The following is a 17,958-nucleotide window of genomic DNA, read 5'->3' on the forward strand; positions in this document are numbered from 1 at the left end:
TTCGAGAGCCCCCCAAATAATTTTTTCTTCTTCGGCCTATGGCTCCAAGGAAATACTTTGGGTCACGCCCTTCAACCGTTTGGTGTTCTGTATATATTTGATCTGTCAAATACATACTTCCTATATAGAGAAATCTGCTTTCATCAGGACATGCTCAGTGCCTACACACACTCTCTGATGTGTGAGGATTTGACTGGGCCTATGGTAGGCCACTAGGAGTGACCTGGAGGTCAGCAGAGTAGGAGCACAGGTTACCAGAGCCAAGAAGGGAGATTCAAGAGACATAGACTGAGACAAAAGCCAAGGTCAAGGGCCAGGAGTCAGTGCTAAGTCCCAAGGATGATCTGAGGTCAAGGTCAAGGAAGCCAAATGGCATCAGGATACTGGGAAAACTAGAGAGAACAGGGTCAGTGCTGAGGTTCAAGGGAGATCTAAGATGAGGGTCACAGAAAGCCAGAAACCAGGAGAAGCAATCAACACAAGACTTGCTAGAACAGACTGAGGCTGTGTGAATGCATGCCTGCAGCCTGATGCTGCAAGTGTACTTTTAAGGGGAGTGGCACTTTCAGCAGCCAATCTAGTTGCAGAGAATGAGGCCAGTCCTATTAGCCAGGGGTCAGGGACAGGTTTGACTACTCATGTGCTTGGCCCAGCCAGGCTTGCCTGATCAGCAGCCCTGGTATGGCGATCATCGTGAATAAAGAAAAGGAAAAATACTTCTAAATAGTCTAACTAGCAAAAATGAATCAGTGTTCTTGTCCAACACATTTAATTGTTGCTCTTCAGTTAATATAATGCTCGCAGGCGTTATGGAAAAATTGACTCCCTAAGGTGTTATATGTGGGTTAAAAATTAGGGGACTACTTCACTGATTTAAAAGGAGTTGTAGTAAATTACAGCCACTGAACACCTGGTGTAAAGAATGTATGGTTCTGGGTCAACTTCAGACTTCAGTGTATTAGAATGTATTGTCTTTGTTTTTCCACCTCTGTCCATATAAAGAAATGCATTCACAGACGGGGCCTTATTGAGTAGTAGTATCTGAGAGACATTGGATATTAGTTCCCAGTAGTAACTAATGAGAGACTATATTTACACCTCAGTGCTCTTTGCTATAGAATCCTGCTCCTATAGAGCCAGTGCAAGTAAGGAGAATATGTTTTGGTAATTTGTCTAAAAGATATGTGGCAGATCTGATTATGCTACCCAAAGAGCAACAACGATTATATTATACCCCAAATAAAAAACAGAATAGGCATTTGACTTACATTTTCTGCAGTGTCTAATTATTTTAGTTGTCTCAAGGAGTTAATAGACATGGTGCCATGGGAAGACGGACTGAAAAATAAAGGTACCCAGGACAACTGGGGGATTTTAAAGGGCATAATATTGGAAGCCCAACAAGAAACTATTTCAACACAGTGGAAGCACAGGAAGAATGACAGGAGACCAATGTGGTGGCATGAGTAGCTTCTAGGATGCCTCAAATGCAAAAGGAATGTAGACAGGCAATGGAAACATGGACAGATCATCCAAGAAGTTCATCAGGAAACAGTAGGAAGCTGCAGAGACAAAATCATGAAGGCAAAAGTTTAAAAAAAGAGTTGCACCTGTCAAGGAAAGTTAAAGACAACAAAAAGAGGTTCTATAAATTTGTTGGCCAGAAAGAAAGACCAGTGAAGCCGTGGATCCACTGTAAAATAGCCAGGGGGAATTTAACAGAAGGTGCAAAGGTGGCAGAGCTCTTCAGCAGTTCCTTTGCCTCAGTATTCACAAAAAAAATTAAGGTCCAGCCAGAATGCTAATAAGGATAAGGACGGGGGAAAGTTGAGTGATGAGACAGCAAAAGAGACAGAGTTTTTGATTGATAATCATAAAGTCATAGAAGACAGGCATAGCACTGGAAAAGGGGAAACATAGAGCCCCTTTTTATAAAAGGCAAAAGGAAGAACTTGAGGAATACAGACCAATCAGCCTTACCTTAATACCTGGGAAGTTACTGGGGCATATCCAAAGGAAGTTCATTTGCAAGCATCTGGAGGAGTAAAGGCTGATCACAAGCAGCCAGCATGGACTTACTAAGAACAAATCATGTCAAACAAACTTGATCTCCTTCTTTGGCAGAATAACTGGTTGACAGAGTAATCAACTAGTTATTCTGTGGTTCTGAACTTCAGCAGCACTTTTGACAAGGTCCCACATGCCTATCTTATAAAAAAATGGGAGAAACATGGGCTGGACAAAACTGCTTAAAGTGGATAGACAACTGGCTCAATAGCTGCAAACAAAGGGAAATTATCAAGAAAGGCAGGAGGTTTCAAGTGGAGTCCCACATGGATCTGTCCTAGGCCCAGTGCTGTTCAACATGTTTATTTTTTTAGATGCCAGCATAGAAAGCTTCTTCAGGAAGTTTGCAAATGTCATGAAACTGGGAAGTTTTGTGAACATGTTGGAGAATGGAAGTGCAATTTAGAAGGATCTTGACAGATAGAAAAGTTGGGCTGAACCTAACAGTCGTTCAGTCCTGAAAAGTCAAGGTGCTACAGATTGGAAAGAATAATTAAAAATACAAAATGTGTGACAGCTGGCTGGATGGCAGCATTATGGGGAAGGATCTGGGAGTCTTGGGAGATCGCAGACTTAATATGAGTCTGCAGTGTGATAAAGCTGCACAAAAGACAAATGTAGTTTTGCGTTGCATCTATAAAAGCATTAGGTGCAAGACATAGGAGGTGATTCTGCCTCTCTACTCAGCACTGGCTAGATCACATCTAAAGTACTGTGTGCAGTTTTGGGCTCCACATTTTAAAAGTGATATGTCCAAGAGGGTTAGAGAAGGTCCACAGATGGGCAACAAAGATAATAAATAGCACATAAGCAAGTTATAAGAGGACAAACTAAAGGAGCTAATCATGTTTAATTTGCCAAAAAGGCACTTAGGAGGCAACATGATAGCAGTTTTCAAATGCTTGAAGGGCTGTCCTAAGGAAGTGGGAGAATACCTTTTCTGTCTTGCTGCAGAGAGTAGGAAGTGGACCAATGACTTGAACTTACATCAAAGTAAGTTTAGACTGAATATCAGGAAAAACTTCTTCACAGTTGGAACAGTGAGACAGTGGAATAGCCTGCCTAGGTAAAGTGTGGACTCTTCATCACTGGAGGTGTTCAAGAAGAAGCTGGACAACCACTCATCAGGGATGACAGAGGCTTAGCTCTGCCTATATTTTACTCTGGTGGTTCTGGGCTTTGCTGATTGCCACGTGTGGCTGGGGTGGACTTCTGTGCTCCCACTCTCCCTTTCTGCTACTTGGCTCAGGGTGTTTTTTAGCCTTTCTCAGAGGAATTGTGCATTGACTGCAGCCCAGGCTGGGTATTTTGACTGGCGTGTGAGCCAGGGCTCCTGCTCGGACTTAACTCCAAAGGTTTGTGGCTAGAGGGTCTTGCTTCTCTACTCAGGGTCAGACTGATCACCATATTAGTGGTCAGAAAGGCATTTTACCTGATGGTCAGATGAGTATGGACTGTGAGGGATTGTGTCTTCCTTTTTTGTGGGGGGTGTGGCCTTTACCTGGGATCTCTTGAGCATATATTAACAACCTTTTACAGAAGCTGGATGTTGGCTGTCAAGGCTCCCCTGCTTTACTAGTGGCAGATTTGGATGTGATATCTTAAATTGTGTCAAGGTAGATGGTAGTTTTACTAAGAGGTTAGATTATTGATTTATATAGGATGGTTTGGATAGGGATGATCCTGCCTCAGGCAGGTGGTTGAACTAGATGAATTATGGAGGTCCCTTCCAGCCGTGCTTCTCTATAATTATATGATTCTCTGGTTTATATCTTCTCTTACTGGTCCCAGACTTTACCTTGGGTGACTATTTTAACTATATGGTACCCTCCATATTAATGTTACCTTCACATAGCATGTAAAACAGAAAGTAGGGTAGGGTGACACTTCAGGTCATTGCTTCAGAGAGGCATGAGCTTTCCTAGGTAACAACTTAGTTTGTTAGGTGCTATGAATGGACCTTTCTTACAGATCACTATTTGTGTTGTAGCCATGCCCACAAAATTGTGGCCCAACACTGTGCAAACTCAAGGTCCAGACATATAGTCAGCAGAATGGAAAGATCTCCCTGGTACAAACCCCAAGAAGGTGCAAGTTATGTTGCACTAAAACTATATGAAGTGTGTTGATAGCCCACCTAGCTCTGCATAAACATATTTAAATTGGATATTAAAAGGAAGGGACATTACGAAATTTCTGTGATGAGAATTTAGAAGTTAGTCAGCGTTACTTTTTCCTTAAGGATTCTATGTGCACCTCAGAGTTGGTTTGGAGAATTTGCTCTTTATATTTGCATGTACCTCATAATGTTTCCCTTGGATTTTAGATTTTGGTGCTGAGTGTAGAATAAAAAAGACAAAGGAAAATATTGATGTTTTATTTCCTGGAAGGAGATCTTATCCTAAAGAATTCATATTTAGATCTTAGGCTGCATGCTAGTTTCAATAAAAAAGGGACTATCACATGAGAAAATGGGGCAGTCCCCTTCCATTTTTTTCTCTTTCTTTTTTTCCTTCCTTCCTTCTTTCTTTTTTTTTTGAAGAATCATTGCTTTATTTCTTTTCAGCTTTAGAGTTCTTTATGCAGAGAAGAGTGGATACTCCGCAGTAAGCCCCATCTACCTTGGACTTTTTCACGTTCATCTGGTGTAATGACCTGAAATTGGGGAATGAAGGACACAGAATCACATAATTAGGGATATAATCAAATACATAAGGTCTGTAGCAACTGGATATTTCAGGTGGTGGGTGATGGGAAAATTAAATTCTTTCCCTTTAGGTTTATTGTAAGAAAATGGGCTTAGAATTTCAAAAGAATTCAGGGTCAGTTCATCCACAGTTGGAGTTTATTTTTCCCAGTACACATCCTCTTTTGAAAACCTGATACTTAATATAAGTCATCTTCAAATGGCTCCTGATTGACAGTCTGTACAATTTGATTAGTAAAATGTACAGTCTATCAGTCTATAGTCATATACAGAGAGCTTCTCAAAAGAACTAATGAGATTTGGAAGCACAAGTCCCATTGAAAGTCAATTAGCGGATACACCTAAATCATTGAGATGCTTTTAAAATTGCCTCCATAACTTGGACAAGTGTTCTGCCATAGAAGAAAACGGTATAAGAACTGGCTCAGCTGCTTTCCATGCTGGCAAGCTCAACAAACATGCCAAGGAATGTGTGGAGAAACTGAACTTCACTCCCTAGAAGCAGCCTTTCCAGAATATAGTGAGAGGTATTTGCTGTTGGTGCTTCATTATTCATCCAAGAAAATTCACAAACACCAATATTCTAATTAGGTACTAGATTTTTTGTTGGCTTAAGGCATGGTTATCCCTTCCTAAAATGCATGATTTGCAGGGCGATTATGCTCTTCTCTTCTATCTTTAAAGTGCCACATAAACTCTTAATCCTTCTTCCTTTTATGTTTTTTGCCCTGTGACTTGAATTCTTGGCTACACAGTGGCCCAGCTTCAACCAGAAAAGTAGTGTGCACTCTCAACACAGCATAGCCTCCATTGTGGTAGTTAGGGAAATGTGATTTTGAATGTCATCAAGCTGAAGAAGCTGTCAAATCCAGGCCTCACACTTCCTACTTAAATTCCCATGCTTTCAAAGTTTCCATACAGCATGGCTGGCACAGTAAACTATTCTGATTTTATGCAAAAAGAATCAAGGTAGTTATTTTTAAAGATATTTATAAATGTCTATCAAACATGCTGTCTCATTTTCATTTGCTATAGAGCTCTTTACTTATGTAAATTTCAGCAGATGTTAAGCAAGTTTATGTTTCTCTGGAATATTAATACAACTCTGCTGCCTGTAGACAGAAGAGGCTTCAAAAGAAAAATCAATATAGTATTCCAGTATGTCAGGTAAAAAAGAAAATACCTTGCAGAATACATTCAATCTGGGAAGCGGAGCTGTCCTAGAGACCCATGGGTAGTGTTATTATTAGCACTCCCCAAGGGTGTTTTGTGTACCATTTCAAAGCTAGACTTTCACTGAGCAGAGGTGACAAGGGACCAGAAGCCTGGGAAGGGAAAACCTCATTGCCAACTGAATCAGGGAAGGGAGAAAGAACAGTTCAGTCTGCAACTGTAGAATGAAATCCAGCCGTTTGCCTAGAATCCCAGTAAGGGCCTATGTACTACAGTACAGTGTAAATGCTTACAGGGGTGTAAATGGTGCACAGACCTTCTTTCTGGGCTAATTTACGCTCATCATGTCCTCAGCTGGGAAAAAATGAATATCTGTTTTTGGCCGGGATGTAAAAAAATAGAGGTAACTAGTGGAAACTATTGGGTTCTTAACAGTTGTGATGAGTTGACACATATAGGTAGGAAACTTTAGGCACTTGTTTTAGAAAATCTTTTCTATCCTCTAAAATGACAGTAGAAAGATTAGTGTTCAAAGGACTTTGCTGAAACTTCTATCTTCAATTTCTCTGTGTCTGTTTTGTCCTTCTAAGCTAAGCATTCTGGCAAAGGCTATCTCTTCCTCGATGTGTGTATGGAGCCTAGGCCAACAATCCCATGCAAAATTATATTGATAGTTTAAGCAATATAAATACAGTTTAACTCTCATGCTGAGAAAGACAGACTCAGGAGTACCAGCAGTGGTGGATTTTGATAGTAAAAATAGTCTGTGACGATATCTAATATCTCTAGGGACTGTCGGTTAACAATTTAATCATTTGCCTAAGACAGTCAGTACCAAATAACATTGTGCTCTTGTTCAGGGATGGAGACAAAAATAATTGACATATAAGAGATTGTAAAGACAAAAAAGTTCTAGAAAGAGGCAAGGAGATTCTATGGTACCTTGCAGATTTCACTCCATTGACCTGCACCATTTGTATTTACAGCACGAACTTTAAAGAGATATTCTGTACTTGGATCTAGATTATGTATCTCAAGGTTTTGATGCTTTATCCCACTTAGCTGTCCAGCTAGTTGTGTCTGGATAACATTATCAGTAGTAATATCAATGACTTCATAGAACTCTACATCAAAGAAGTCCACATCTTCTGTAGGGCATGTCCAGTAAATCTATGAAGAAAAAATATCTATACTGTCCAACTATATTTTATTTTCTCCCATTTTCATTTCTGTGCTTTTGGATACATTTTGATGCTTTCTGTTTGGCATATTTTAATTATATTATGACTATATAAATGTGAAAACACACACAACATGTTATTAAATTATGTACATTATTTTTCTGAATATAGCATGTACTGAGATCAAAATAATATTAGTAGGAAACTTGTATTAGGTGATGTACTAAATGCTGTATAACTTTCACTGTGGGAGATGAGAGCACACAGAATTGTCCAAGCATTTTTTAAAATAAAACCCCAAATTAAAATATTCCAAAGTGGCCAACTGCTTCTATATACTTATATAACAAAGTCAACACTGAGAAATTGTGAGCAATGCTATCAGGCTAAAATATAGTCCCATCCCCCTATATTGCCAAAATTTAATCTCAAAATGGTTACATTGGACTGGCAGTATAACCTCTGTATCCTATTGACTACAATAGGAACAATATTAAGTCCACTGTAATTTTTAGTATGTTGCCTCAAACTTTATAAGCATGAGTTATTCTCAACATTTTTTAATGATTTATATTTGAACTGAAATGGGGAGATAGTATATTTCTGTCTAAGACATGATGTAGTCTATACACAATTTTAAAAAGTATAAAGTCTTACTTTGGCAGACTTTGGGTAGGCAAGCGTTTGGTAGATAATGACTAGACCTGGAGCTGTCAATGACGCATCTTCAATCATTTCTGGACTATGAATAATACTGGGAGATGTTTCTTCACGTGAAATTTCAGATGTATCCCAACATGCAAACATTTTATTACTCTGTTTAGGATAAAGAGGAGGTGTGGATTTTGGTCTTCCATACGTTTCTTTTTTTAGTACATTTGGGTCACACAGCGATGTTAAAGAGGGACTTTGAAGTGCTATTTTTGGCTTTGATAAATGAGTACTGGAAACACGCGTTGGAACAATTATGCCAGAATTAGAGGGGTAGGGATATTTGTTTACTTTATCGTCTGATTGCTTTATCCTAACAGAGGTTGGGAAAATTCCATTCAAGTTGGTTGAAAGCTCTTCAAAGTTCAGTTTAAGATTCTGAATGGGATCTTCTCTAAGGCATGGGTTAGGCTGGTAAATGTTAGTGATTGCATCTTCTATTTCATTTACCAAAGAATTTGAAGATTGAAGAAATGCAATTTGATTCTCTTCCTTCAAAGCTTCCTTAGAATACTGAAGAAGGCTGTCCATGTAAGCGAGTTTTTTGGAAGCATGCTCCATATATTCTGTAATTCCTCTCTGTTTTTTAAATTCAAGGTTCTCAAGCAATTCCATAATCTCTTTCTCTCTTTCATGGAGTATGCTTCGTAATCTTAAGAATCCATTTCTGATCTCTTTCCTTTTAGTGTCCTTGTAGGATTTAAAGTTGTTTTTTAACACAAAGGTTTCCAATAAGTCATTATCAACCCCATACCGGACTGTAAAATAAAATAAAATAAAAATTAAACTAAATTAGGTCATTAACTTTGGCAATGAAATATAGTGATCAGCAAGAGTTGGTCTAGCATACAGGGACTTCACAGTAGATAAAAACTAAATTTAACACAGAAGGGAAATGCTAATGTTCTACTCTCAGTTAGTCCTTTCTAGGATTCCTTGGGAAATTGTTTGGCCCAATACTTTCAAAATAAAGCACAGAAAGTTAACCACATGGGCCTCATATTAGCCATAGTAGTAAAAAAACCCCATAATAGTCCAATTTTCATATTGAAAATGATGAGGTTTTTCAGATGTCTAAATGTGGTGTTAGATTAATATATTTATACATCTGAGGCTAAATTTTTAAACTTATCCTATCAGTGATTTAGCTTGCCTTTTTGTAAAAGAAGTGTGATGTTGTTTATCTACCTCACAATGGAAATTTTGAAGCTTAGCTTATTAATGGTCTTGAAGCTCAGTATTAATGGGGGAGTTATTAAGTTAATATAAGGTATTACTAAAATAATAATAGGAAATAACAATGAGTATTTAAATTTCTTTTATTGTGCATATTTTATTGAATTGTATTCTTGAGCTGTTTCCAAATTTTTTTGTAAGAATGTAGTAGCTATGTACCTCATATTGAATTTTGAAGAAGTTACCTGGTTAAGAAGGCCATAAATATAAATTGTAAAATGATGCAGATAAGTCTGGAGGATTCTTCTGAGTTAAGACATGGTGATGGGTAAAAATTATATGGAGCAGGCTTAACATATTGGGTCTGAAGTTGGCAAAGGGAAAGGGTGTATAGAATTACAGACAGGAAAAATGAAGAGTGGTGTTTGCTGGAAATCTAGAAAGATGATCGAGGGAACTGTGGGAAGGCACATAGAGAAGTATGCTAATTAGTCAACTCTGCAGTAAAACACACATGTAGATGCACTCTTTCTGGCCAAAATTGCACCCCTTTTACAGTGCAACCATTGGACTGTCTAGAAATTGTGACTTACTTTTCTAGTGACCTAGTTCATTAGGGTGTCAAGGTTAAGCTATAGTTTCAGTTTCTACTTAGTTTGGGCCATTACTGCTTCTGTTTTCTTTACAGCATGGATAGTAAGTACCCTCTTCCTTTTTAAGTAGTCAAATTCATTAACAAATTTAGGTTAATGATTTTTTTTTCTCATGCTTGAAACATAAATGCTTGCCTGCAGCTGTCCCAAATAGAAACATCAGTCTACTTTCTTGCTGCTAGATATTGTTAGTTCAATGGTCCTCAGTTGCCCTGTGCTACCCGTTATTCACCCTTGCCTTCTTGACTCACATTTCCAACCCCAACTTATTGTGTCCCATTATGAGCATTTGTCAAAAATATATGCAAAGAGCTAAACATCTAAAAGAAGATTATAAAATTCCATTTCCTATTCAATTGCTCAATTACTATGGAAACTAACAGTACAGGAAGCTGAATATAATATTTGTAAGATTATGTCAAAATATGATCACAGAAAAGGTCAAGAAACTAGGGAATGGCCTTGGTTCAGAACTAAGCAAAGATAGCTCACTTGGAGACCTCAGAGACCTCACTCAGCATAGTTCATAGAATCATAGAAGTCGGGTCGGAAGGGACCTTGTAGATCTTCAAGCCCGACCCCCCGCCTGGGCGGGAAAAAAACGACTCAAATGAGTCCAACCAGGTAGGCATCAAGCCTCTTCTTAAAGACCCCCAGGGTAGGAGCCAGCACCACTTCTCTTGGAAGTTGGTTCTAGCTCCTAGCCGCCCTGACTGTGAAGTAGTTCTTGCGGATGTCTAATCTAAACCTGCTCTCCAACAACTTGTGTCCATTATTCCTTGTCATGCCGGGGGGTGCTAGGAGAAACAGTGTCTCTCCCAAACCCTTCTGGTCCCTCCTAGTGAGTTTATAGACAGTCACCACGTCCCATTTTATTTAGATAAAAAATGGGCTAAAAGAAAATGAAAAGCAGAACTCCCCAGTAGAGAAAATGAGCATCTCTGAATTTCCCATTGAAGACTGTTTATCATATCATTCTGCAGGAGGAAGCAGTCTTTACTCCTGAAGAATGAATTGACTTTTGGTCTCTGGATCCTACAGATTCTCATGCAGGCCTCTTTTCCTTCAGAGGGATTTTTGTTGAGTCCTGTGTTGCGATGCCACACAGCTGAAAGTGGACCCTTTTTCCCTGTCCCCATGAGCTTCCACCAGCTTTTTATTCCTTCTGACTTCAGCAGAATGGAGGACAGTTGGGCGCTGGAAATCATGTTTGAGTGTCTCTCTACTGTTTAGATGATATGCAGCAAAATATTCAATAAGTGTAAATAAGTGAAAAAGAAAAATAGGAACCTTTTTTAAATTTTGCAATAGCATTGAAGAGGGCACCAGCCTCCCTTGAGCATGCCACTATCAGAGGCAATGTCTCATGTTCACTGTGCAGTGAGTTCTTGCAGTAGTCACAGATTAGCTCATGGTCATCAACACAGTATTCAGAGATAGGTGAACTGGAATGTACTAAACAGTTTGACTGTTCTTGATCTGCTTGATAGGCTTTGGTAAAAACGTGCTCTTGAGCAGAATCATCTCTATGATATAAACTTAGACATTCTTTACAAAAATTCATCTGACATGTCAGACATCTTTTGGATGCCTTTCTTTTCTTCTCTTTGCAAGCTTGACAATAAATTGATGCCTGAGTTCTGTCAAATCTCCACCTGATAAGGCCATGTTTCTGCATATATCTCTTAGCCAGTTTGGCTCTCAGTAAATTCTTCTTCAGCTGAATTTTATTAGAATAGGGAAGGCAATGTGCTTTGTTACACACTGGGCATATGAGAATGAAAAAGTTCTCAGACACTTCAGCCTTGGCTTTCCTTTTACCTATACAATCCCCACAAACACAGTGTTTACAGGGAAGCATAAATGGGTGGAGGTACAGTTGGTTACATGCTGGACAGGTGAGTTGATCACGAAAACTATGCCCTGAGACATCCTTGTCCAATGTAATGACAGATGTATCACTTCTAATTCTAGGGCCTGGTAAAGACAGCCTTGAACTGAAAAAGAAAGAAACAAGATCTTTTCAGCTTCCAGATGTTCTTTAAGAAACAGGCTGTAATATATATACTTTTGCATTATTTACTGAAGAAATTTTACTCTTTGAATATGGTTATGATCCTCTATTTCCCCCAGTAAATACTTATGAATGAGCTTTTTGACTGTCTCTACTTAGCCAATATGTATGAAACTATCCATTTCAGTTCCATTTCAGTTATATTGCAAGCATTATACAAACTAACACAAACAAACAGCTGTATTTCGTGTTCTTATTCCTTATTTATAACTTGTGTATTTCCTTACATTTTTATACATAGATGGACAGTAAACAGAATATGCAATAAGCAGATACTTCATTGGGAATGAACAGAATAATGGATTTCTGGGAGGTTTGGATGGCAAGCAGGAGGAAAAAACCTAAAAGATAATTTTCTTCCCCTAACATTCTGGGATTATTTTTGCTTTAAAAATGGGCCAGCCTGAAATGGTTTGATTTAAATTGAAATTTTTTGAGTGATTTTTTTTCTTTCAACCTGAAAAGAATTGGTTTGTATCATTTTCAGGATATCCTAGGAGTTTTTTTTAAATACCCCATTTTATTATTACTATTGTTGTCAGTTTTTAAATGAAGAATGTTTTGCTGAAAGTAAAAGTCAGAATGTTTCATTCTGAAAATATTAAATTGAGAGTTATTTCTTAAAATAAATGCTTTATTTAAAAAATATCAAAACTTTTTTTAACATTTTCAACTTTTTTTATTAATGATAGATTTGGTCTGTCTGGAATTGCATTTGTCAGTAAACTTACTATACAGTGGAGAAGCAAAGAAATCACTACCTTACCTTCCATCTCTTGATTTTTGTGCATAGCTTTCTTTTTATTTACAAGGGTGGTGAGAATTGGCCTTCCAATGTGACCCTGGGTACCGGTTCTAGGTTTTTAGGGTCAAGACTATCAAAAGTTGCTTGTGAGTTTTCTTTCATTTGAGATACACAGCTCGGCATGCTGCAAAGTTACCCAGTTTTCAGAAATGCTGATCTTTTATAGTTTGAAAGTCAAGGCTATTTTAATATGTCTCCAGTCAGGCACACAAAAATCACTATTCATTTTCAAAACTGTAGCCAACTGTCTCCATAAGCTATTCTTAAAACTGCATAAAAGACATCTTGCACAACTAACAGACGCAATCCCCAGACGCCCTCATTTGCCACAGGTAAAGCTTGGGGACAAGGGCGCTGTCAGTATCCTGCCACAACAAGCACAGGAAGTAATTGTTAAACACATGCCAGATCCAAGGAAGAGGGCCTATGGTCCCTGCTATAGAAGGAGGTATGGAGGGAAGTAACCCCCCTCCACTCCACATACATGCGGTGCCCATGCTGATCTGTATGGTAAAATTCCTTTCTGATCTCAAATGTGGCGATTAGTCTGACCCTGGGTTGAGGAGTAAGACATTCTCAATATGAACCTCCAGGATTTTTAGTCCCAGAAGAAGCACTGACACAGTCATGTGTCTCTCCGTGTTTAAGGAATCCTCCTCCATCCTCATCCTGCTTTAGTCAGTAGTTATGTCTCCATTTTGATATATGCTCTTCAGATGAATCTCTAAAATTAGTAATACTGTTTTTGCAATACCATTTCTTCTTCCAATTCTCTTCAGAGCACTTTTTAAAAAATACGTTTGGTTTTCTTCCTCTTTCTCTTCCCCCTAACTACAATCCTTGCCCTCATTTACAACTGATTAGCACTTAACTCTCTTTAGTAGTCTGCTTTGTTGTTTTCCTGGAATACTCCACACTTTTTCCTTTCCTCTTTCTTGGTTTGGCTCAGTCTGGCATTATCACCATTTCCAGTCATGTCTAACAGCTTGAGAAAAAGGTGCCCAAAATTTTGCCCCCAAATGCCACAGAGCTCATAGACCATAATATACATTTAAAAAGAAGGAATTTCAAAAACAGGCTTTGGTTCCACTTACTGATTTCTCCTTGGGATTCTTAGATGGTAGGGTGAACGGGTAACATTTCTGCAGCATGTGCTTTCATAACACTGACAAACGGTATTCTCATCGGTGGCACAGCAGCAACACTTACAGTCTTCATCAGTTGAGAAAGAGCAGCAGCACCAAATACAATTTGGGTTCTCTGAACATGTACAATGGCAACACTGGCAAGATCGATCTTCATGGTAAGTGCAGGGAAAACAGTTGCAATTCCGCTCCTCAGTAAATAAGAAACGCCAACATAAGCAGCATTCTTCTTCCTTTGTTAAGATCGGCGGACAGCAATGGCAGCCTGGGCAACATGGCCAAAATAAGCAACATAAACATAAAGTCCTGCCCATCACCCTGTAAAACACTTAGAAGATCACTTGCCAAGCCTTTCAGTGTGTCCTCACTTTATGTTACACAGCAGCACTCCCCTCTCCAAAGCTTTGTGCTTTGGAGGAGAGGTGGATTTTTTTTCTCTGGTTAAAGTGTAATAGTGACATCACAAAGAGATTCCAAATAAGGACATGAACATGACCATATTTGCACATGTACTTTACTCACTTGATTATCTTTTTATATCACAATTGCTAAACATTACCTTTCAGGTTTCTTCCACTGGCATTAAACACTAGTATATCTAAGCTGGCAAATTCATGTATTGCCCCAACAGCCAATGGGAGTTATGTAGAATTCTGGAACATGTTGAAAATTTGGAAGCAGCATGAAATAAAATGAATTAGATATAAAAATAAGTAGCACAAGTAATATTTTACTGGTTGTTCATGTCCATAGTTAATGTGTGCAAAATATTACATATTCAAATCACATGTCCCAGAATTTCTTGTGTGCCACAGAATTCCTGGGGTTTTGACGAAAATTTTAATTTCAACTTACCACAGAGAGAACATAGAGACTTTTTACCTGCTTCTTTCATGGTGGGAGAAAGACATTTTATGGAGTCTTCCCTTACTCGGGACAGGCGACCTGTTGGTACACCCCAAGAAACAAGGCAATGTTGAGGTCTACTTTTCTACCTCAGCTACTTCCAGATTCTCCCTATCCTTTTCAGTAAGTGATGGACCGAATGGCTTCAGAAGGAATACGTGATAGAAGAACTGCTACCTGCTTTTGCAGAGGAGACACTTTCAGCATTTATCCATTTGCATGATCCCCATTTATTTCAAGAGCTCATTCAATGCCTTATTTTGAAATTTGTTTTCTATTGGCCTAGATCCAAGAATAATATCACAGCTTACTTCCTGCCATGTCACATGTACGTGGCAGGAGGTGCATCAGATTCCATTGTGCTATGTTGCCAGTGCAGGGGGAGCCTGATCCAGGGCTCCCCTTGCCTCAGCAAGTAGCAAGCTTGGCTTCAACACATCATGTACATGGGGCACTTCCAGGCTTGGAGCCCCAATCAGCTGAGGGGCCTCCCAGTCTCTGGAGCATACAAGAGTCTTGACAGGCTCCCATGTGCACTGTGAATGTGCGCAGATGGCCACACATTCAATTAAAGGCATGAGAAGAATCACCCACAAAATTATTACACATATTTTATGTAATAATTTTGTGGCTTGTTCCTGATTTTATCATGCTATTAAGTTATTGAACGTGTGGCTAGGTCACTACTTAAGACATGATTAACCAGTTAATCACAGATTCTTTGCTCATTGGTTTGTATTAGCCCACTTCAGACATTTATAAATCTTTATCTTCCCAAATTTAAACTGTACTGTTTACTTACCTTTGGGAGTGGAAAGGAAAACATAAAGGAAAAAGTTAACTTAAAACATTAAAGTTGCCTCACTTGCAAGCCTCTAAGCATCACGTACTAACAGACTGATATGCTGATTACTACAAAAACATCAACACCAGTTACCACACAGTTGCATTTAAGGTTGAGTACTTTATTCCTTAACTCAGAACTGAAAATGAGAGTGACCACTGTATGGTAGCTGTTGGTGAGTGTTGGCTTTTAATGGTGATCACTGTACTGTAGGTAATTAAGAGTTTCTTTAAAATGCAAAATATTCATTACCTTGGGTTAATTGGTAAATGCCTAATTTGGGAGTTACTACAGCACGCATCTTGGCATACTTTATTGTAACAGCTCTTTTGTAGTCATTAGAGCCTATATGCTCAAAACCTACTCTAGTTACAGAATTTTTAATTCACTGATCCATAGCCCAATAGACCATAATGGCTTGGTCATTATAGGTGGCCATTTACATGATGGACCATAATAGAGCCTTTGGAATGGTTATGGGCTATTGTGTCAATGAAGCAGGAGTACTATGTCTGTGTATGAAAAATCTTTCTAGCATATTTGAGCAAAATAATTTATTGCAAATACTCAGACCTTTAGTAGCTGTGGGTTTTTACATTTTATTTCCCCAGTTTCCTTTGATGGCTAAGCTTTCTTTTCTCATCTTTGTGCATATTTAATACAGGAAATTAAAACACTTTTGAATTCCATGAGCATGAAAGCATATCTTGTAATACTAACGCTTGCTGCTTTTTTCAGTCTTATAATTTAGATATTCCTAAATAGATATTTTAAAAAAGAAGGGAAAATAAGCAGCTACTCATCTTACGTGTTAAGTTTCAGATCAAAGCAAAATGTTGATATGACAAGATTTGATTGCTGCAACCAACTCCTGGATACTTATTTCCCCTCTTTCTAGTCATCTTTCATGCCTGTCATTCTGACCAAGATTCCCCATTCTTTGATTCTCTGTAATATATTCTTCTCTGCTGCATTACTTCTCTCCTTTCTTGTCTTTGTCTTCAGATATATTTTTCACTGTTTATCATCTTTTACTGTTCTACATTGATATGCCAGTGATGACATCTTCTCTGTTACCCTGTTTATATGCTGCTTCTCCAATCTTCTTTCATTTTCTTGTTTCTTATACTCTGTGTGTAGACCACACTGCCTTAAGACCTTTGCTTTGATATGCAGCAGGTTTAGAGACTGACCCATTCTTTTTATCAACATGTTTGTTCACCATTAGCAGATACTAAAACATCTGACCACTCCCTTTGCCAGAGCAAAAATTACAGTTTTTCAGCAACATGGTTTGGCCAAGAGGCTACTTTATGATGAAAGTGTACAGCAGCCAAACTATAATTTTCTTGGTTTCCCCAATTCATGGGCTTTACCCTGCAAAGTTCCCTTAGCTCCCATTGGTTTCACTGAGGCACATTCATGCTAGAGTCCTCACATGCTTTTTGTACTCCTTTGATGTACTCCTTTGTACTCCAGAGAATAGGATGGAATTCAATGTGGACAAGTGCAGGGTACTGAATCTAGAGAGAAGGAACCAGCAGCATACTTATAGGCTGGGAAACACCCTTCTCATCAGCACAGAGGTGAAAAGGGCTCTTGGAGACATTGTTGGCTCCAGGTTGAACATGAGCCGCCAATGTGAAGAAGCTGTCAGTAAGGCTAGCCGCACCTTGTCATGCATCCACAGATGCATCACAAGCAGGTCCAGGGAGGTAATCCTCCTTCTCTATGCAGCACTGGTCAGGCTGCAGCTGGAGTACTGTGTCCAGTTCTGGGTGCCACACTTCAAGAGAGATGTGGCTAACATTGAGAGGGTCCAGAGGAAGGCTACTCGCATAATCAGGGGGCAGCAGGGCAGGCCCTACGAGGAGAGACTAGAGGGCCTGAACCTATTCAGCCTTTGCAATAGAAGGCTGAGGTGGGATCTGGTGGCTTTCTACAAATTCACCAGGGGGGATCAGCAGAAAATAGGAGATGCCCTGTTCCTCTAGGCACCACACTGGGTAACTAGGAATAATGCCCACAAGTTGATAGAGAGCAGATTCAGGCTAGACATCAGGATGCATTATTTTATAGATAGGGCGGCTAGGACCTGGAACCAACTCCCAAGGGAGTGGTGCTCACTCCTACTCTGGGAGTCTTTAAGAGGAGGCTGGATACACACCTGACTAGGGTCATATGACTCCAACATCAGTTCCTGCCCAAGGCAGAGGGTCAGACTTGATGATCTGTTGGATGATCCCTTCTGACCCTAGCTACTATTATACTATGATGGAGTCCCAGTTCTCAAGCAAAATGTAGCATGGAAGAACAATAAAAGAGTTGAGGCATTAAGTTCTGCAAGAATACAATTTCAGTTTAACTTAGATGACTTAGGAAAGACCATTTTTACTGAACCTTTATTAGTATTAATTCATTGACTTCAACACAACTTTTTACCTGACAACTTATCCTATTCATTTCCTTATTTCCAGTTTAAGAGTGCTGTCTGTCTCCCTTCCTTCCTTCCACTT

General features: G+C 39.0%; 1 protein-coding gene across 1 annotated transcript; it reads right to left on the reverse strand.

Annotated features, from left to right (window-relative positions):
• Window positions 1–4,635: 4,635 nt before the first annotated feature.
• TRIM42 (tripartite motif containing 42) lies at window positions 4,636–14,096 on the reverse strand. The gene is made up of 5 exons (XM_019532560.1): window positions 13,642–14,096; window positions 10,959–11,665; window positions 7,786–8,597; window positions 6,890–7,117; window positions 4,636–4,722 (listed from the first exon to the last, which is right to left on the reverse strand). Exons 1-5 carry the CDS (start codon window positions 14,004–14,006, stop codon window positions 4,636–4,638), a joined length of 2,199 nt encoding a protein of 732 aa, XP_019388105.1. The 5' UTR covers window positions 14,007–14,096.
• Window positions 14,097–17,958: the final 3,862 nt, after the last annotated feature.

The sequence above is a fragment of the Crocodylus porosus genome, unplaced genomic scaffold (assembly GCF_001723895.1).
Source record: "Crocodylus porosus isolate Cpor-Errol unplaced genomic scaffold, CroPor_comp1, whole genome shotgun sequence".
In the NCBI taxonomy this organism is placed as follows: Eukaryota; Metazoa; Chordata; order Crocodylia; family Crocodylidae; genus Crocodylus; species Crocodylus porosus.

What these genes read in the sequence shown, in the direction of transcription:
- TRIM42 (XM_019532560.1), bottom strand. Translation starts at nt 14,006, where the DNA reads ATGGGCAGGACTTTATGTTTATGTTGCTTATTTTGGCCATGTTGCCCA. An exon ending in AGAATCCCAAGGAGAAATCA is followed by an intron (nt 11,666 to 13,641) that starts GTAAGTGGAACC and finishes TTTCTTTTTCAG; the next exon opens with TTCAAGGCTGTCTTTACCAG. An exon ending in TATTGCAAAATTTAAAAAAG is followed by an intron (nt 8,598 to 10,958) that starts GTTCCTATTTTT and finishes TTTATTTTACAG; the next exon opens with TCCGGTATGGGGTTGATAAT.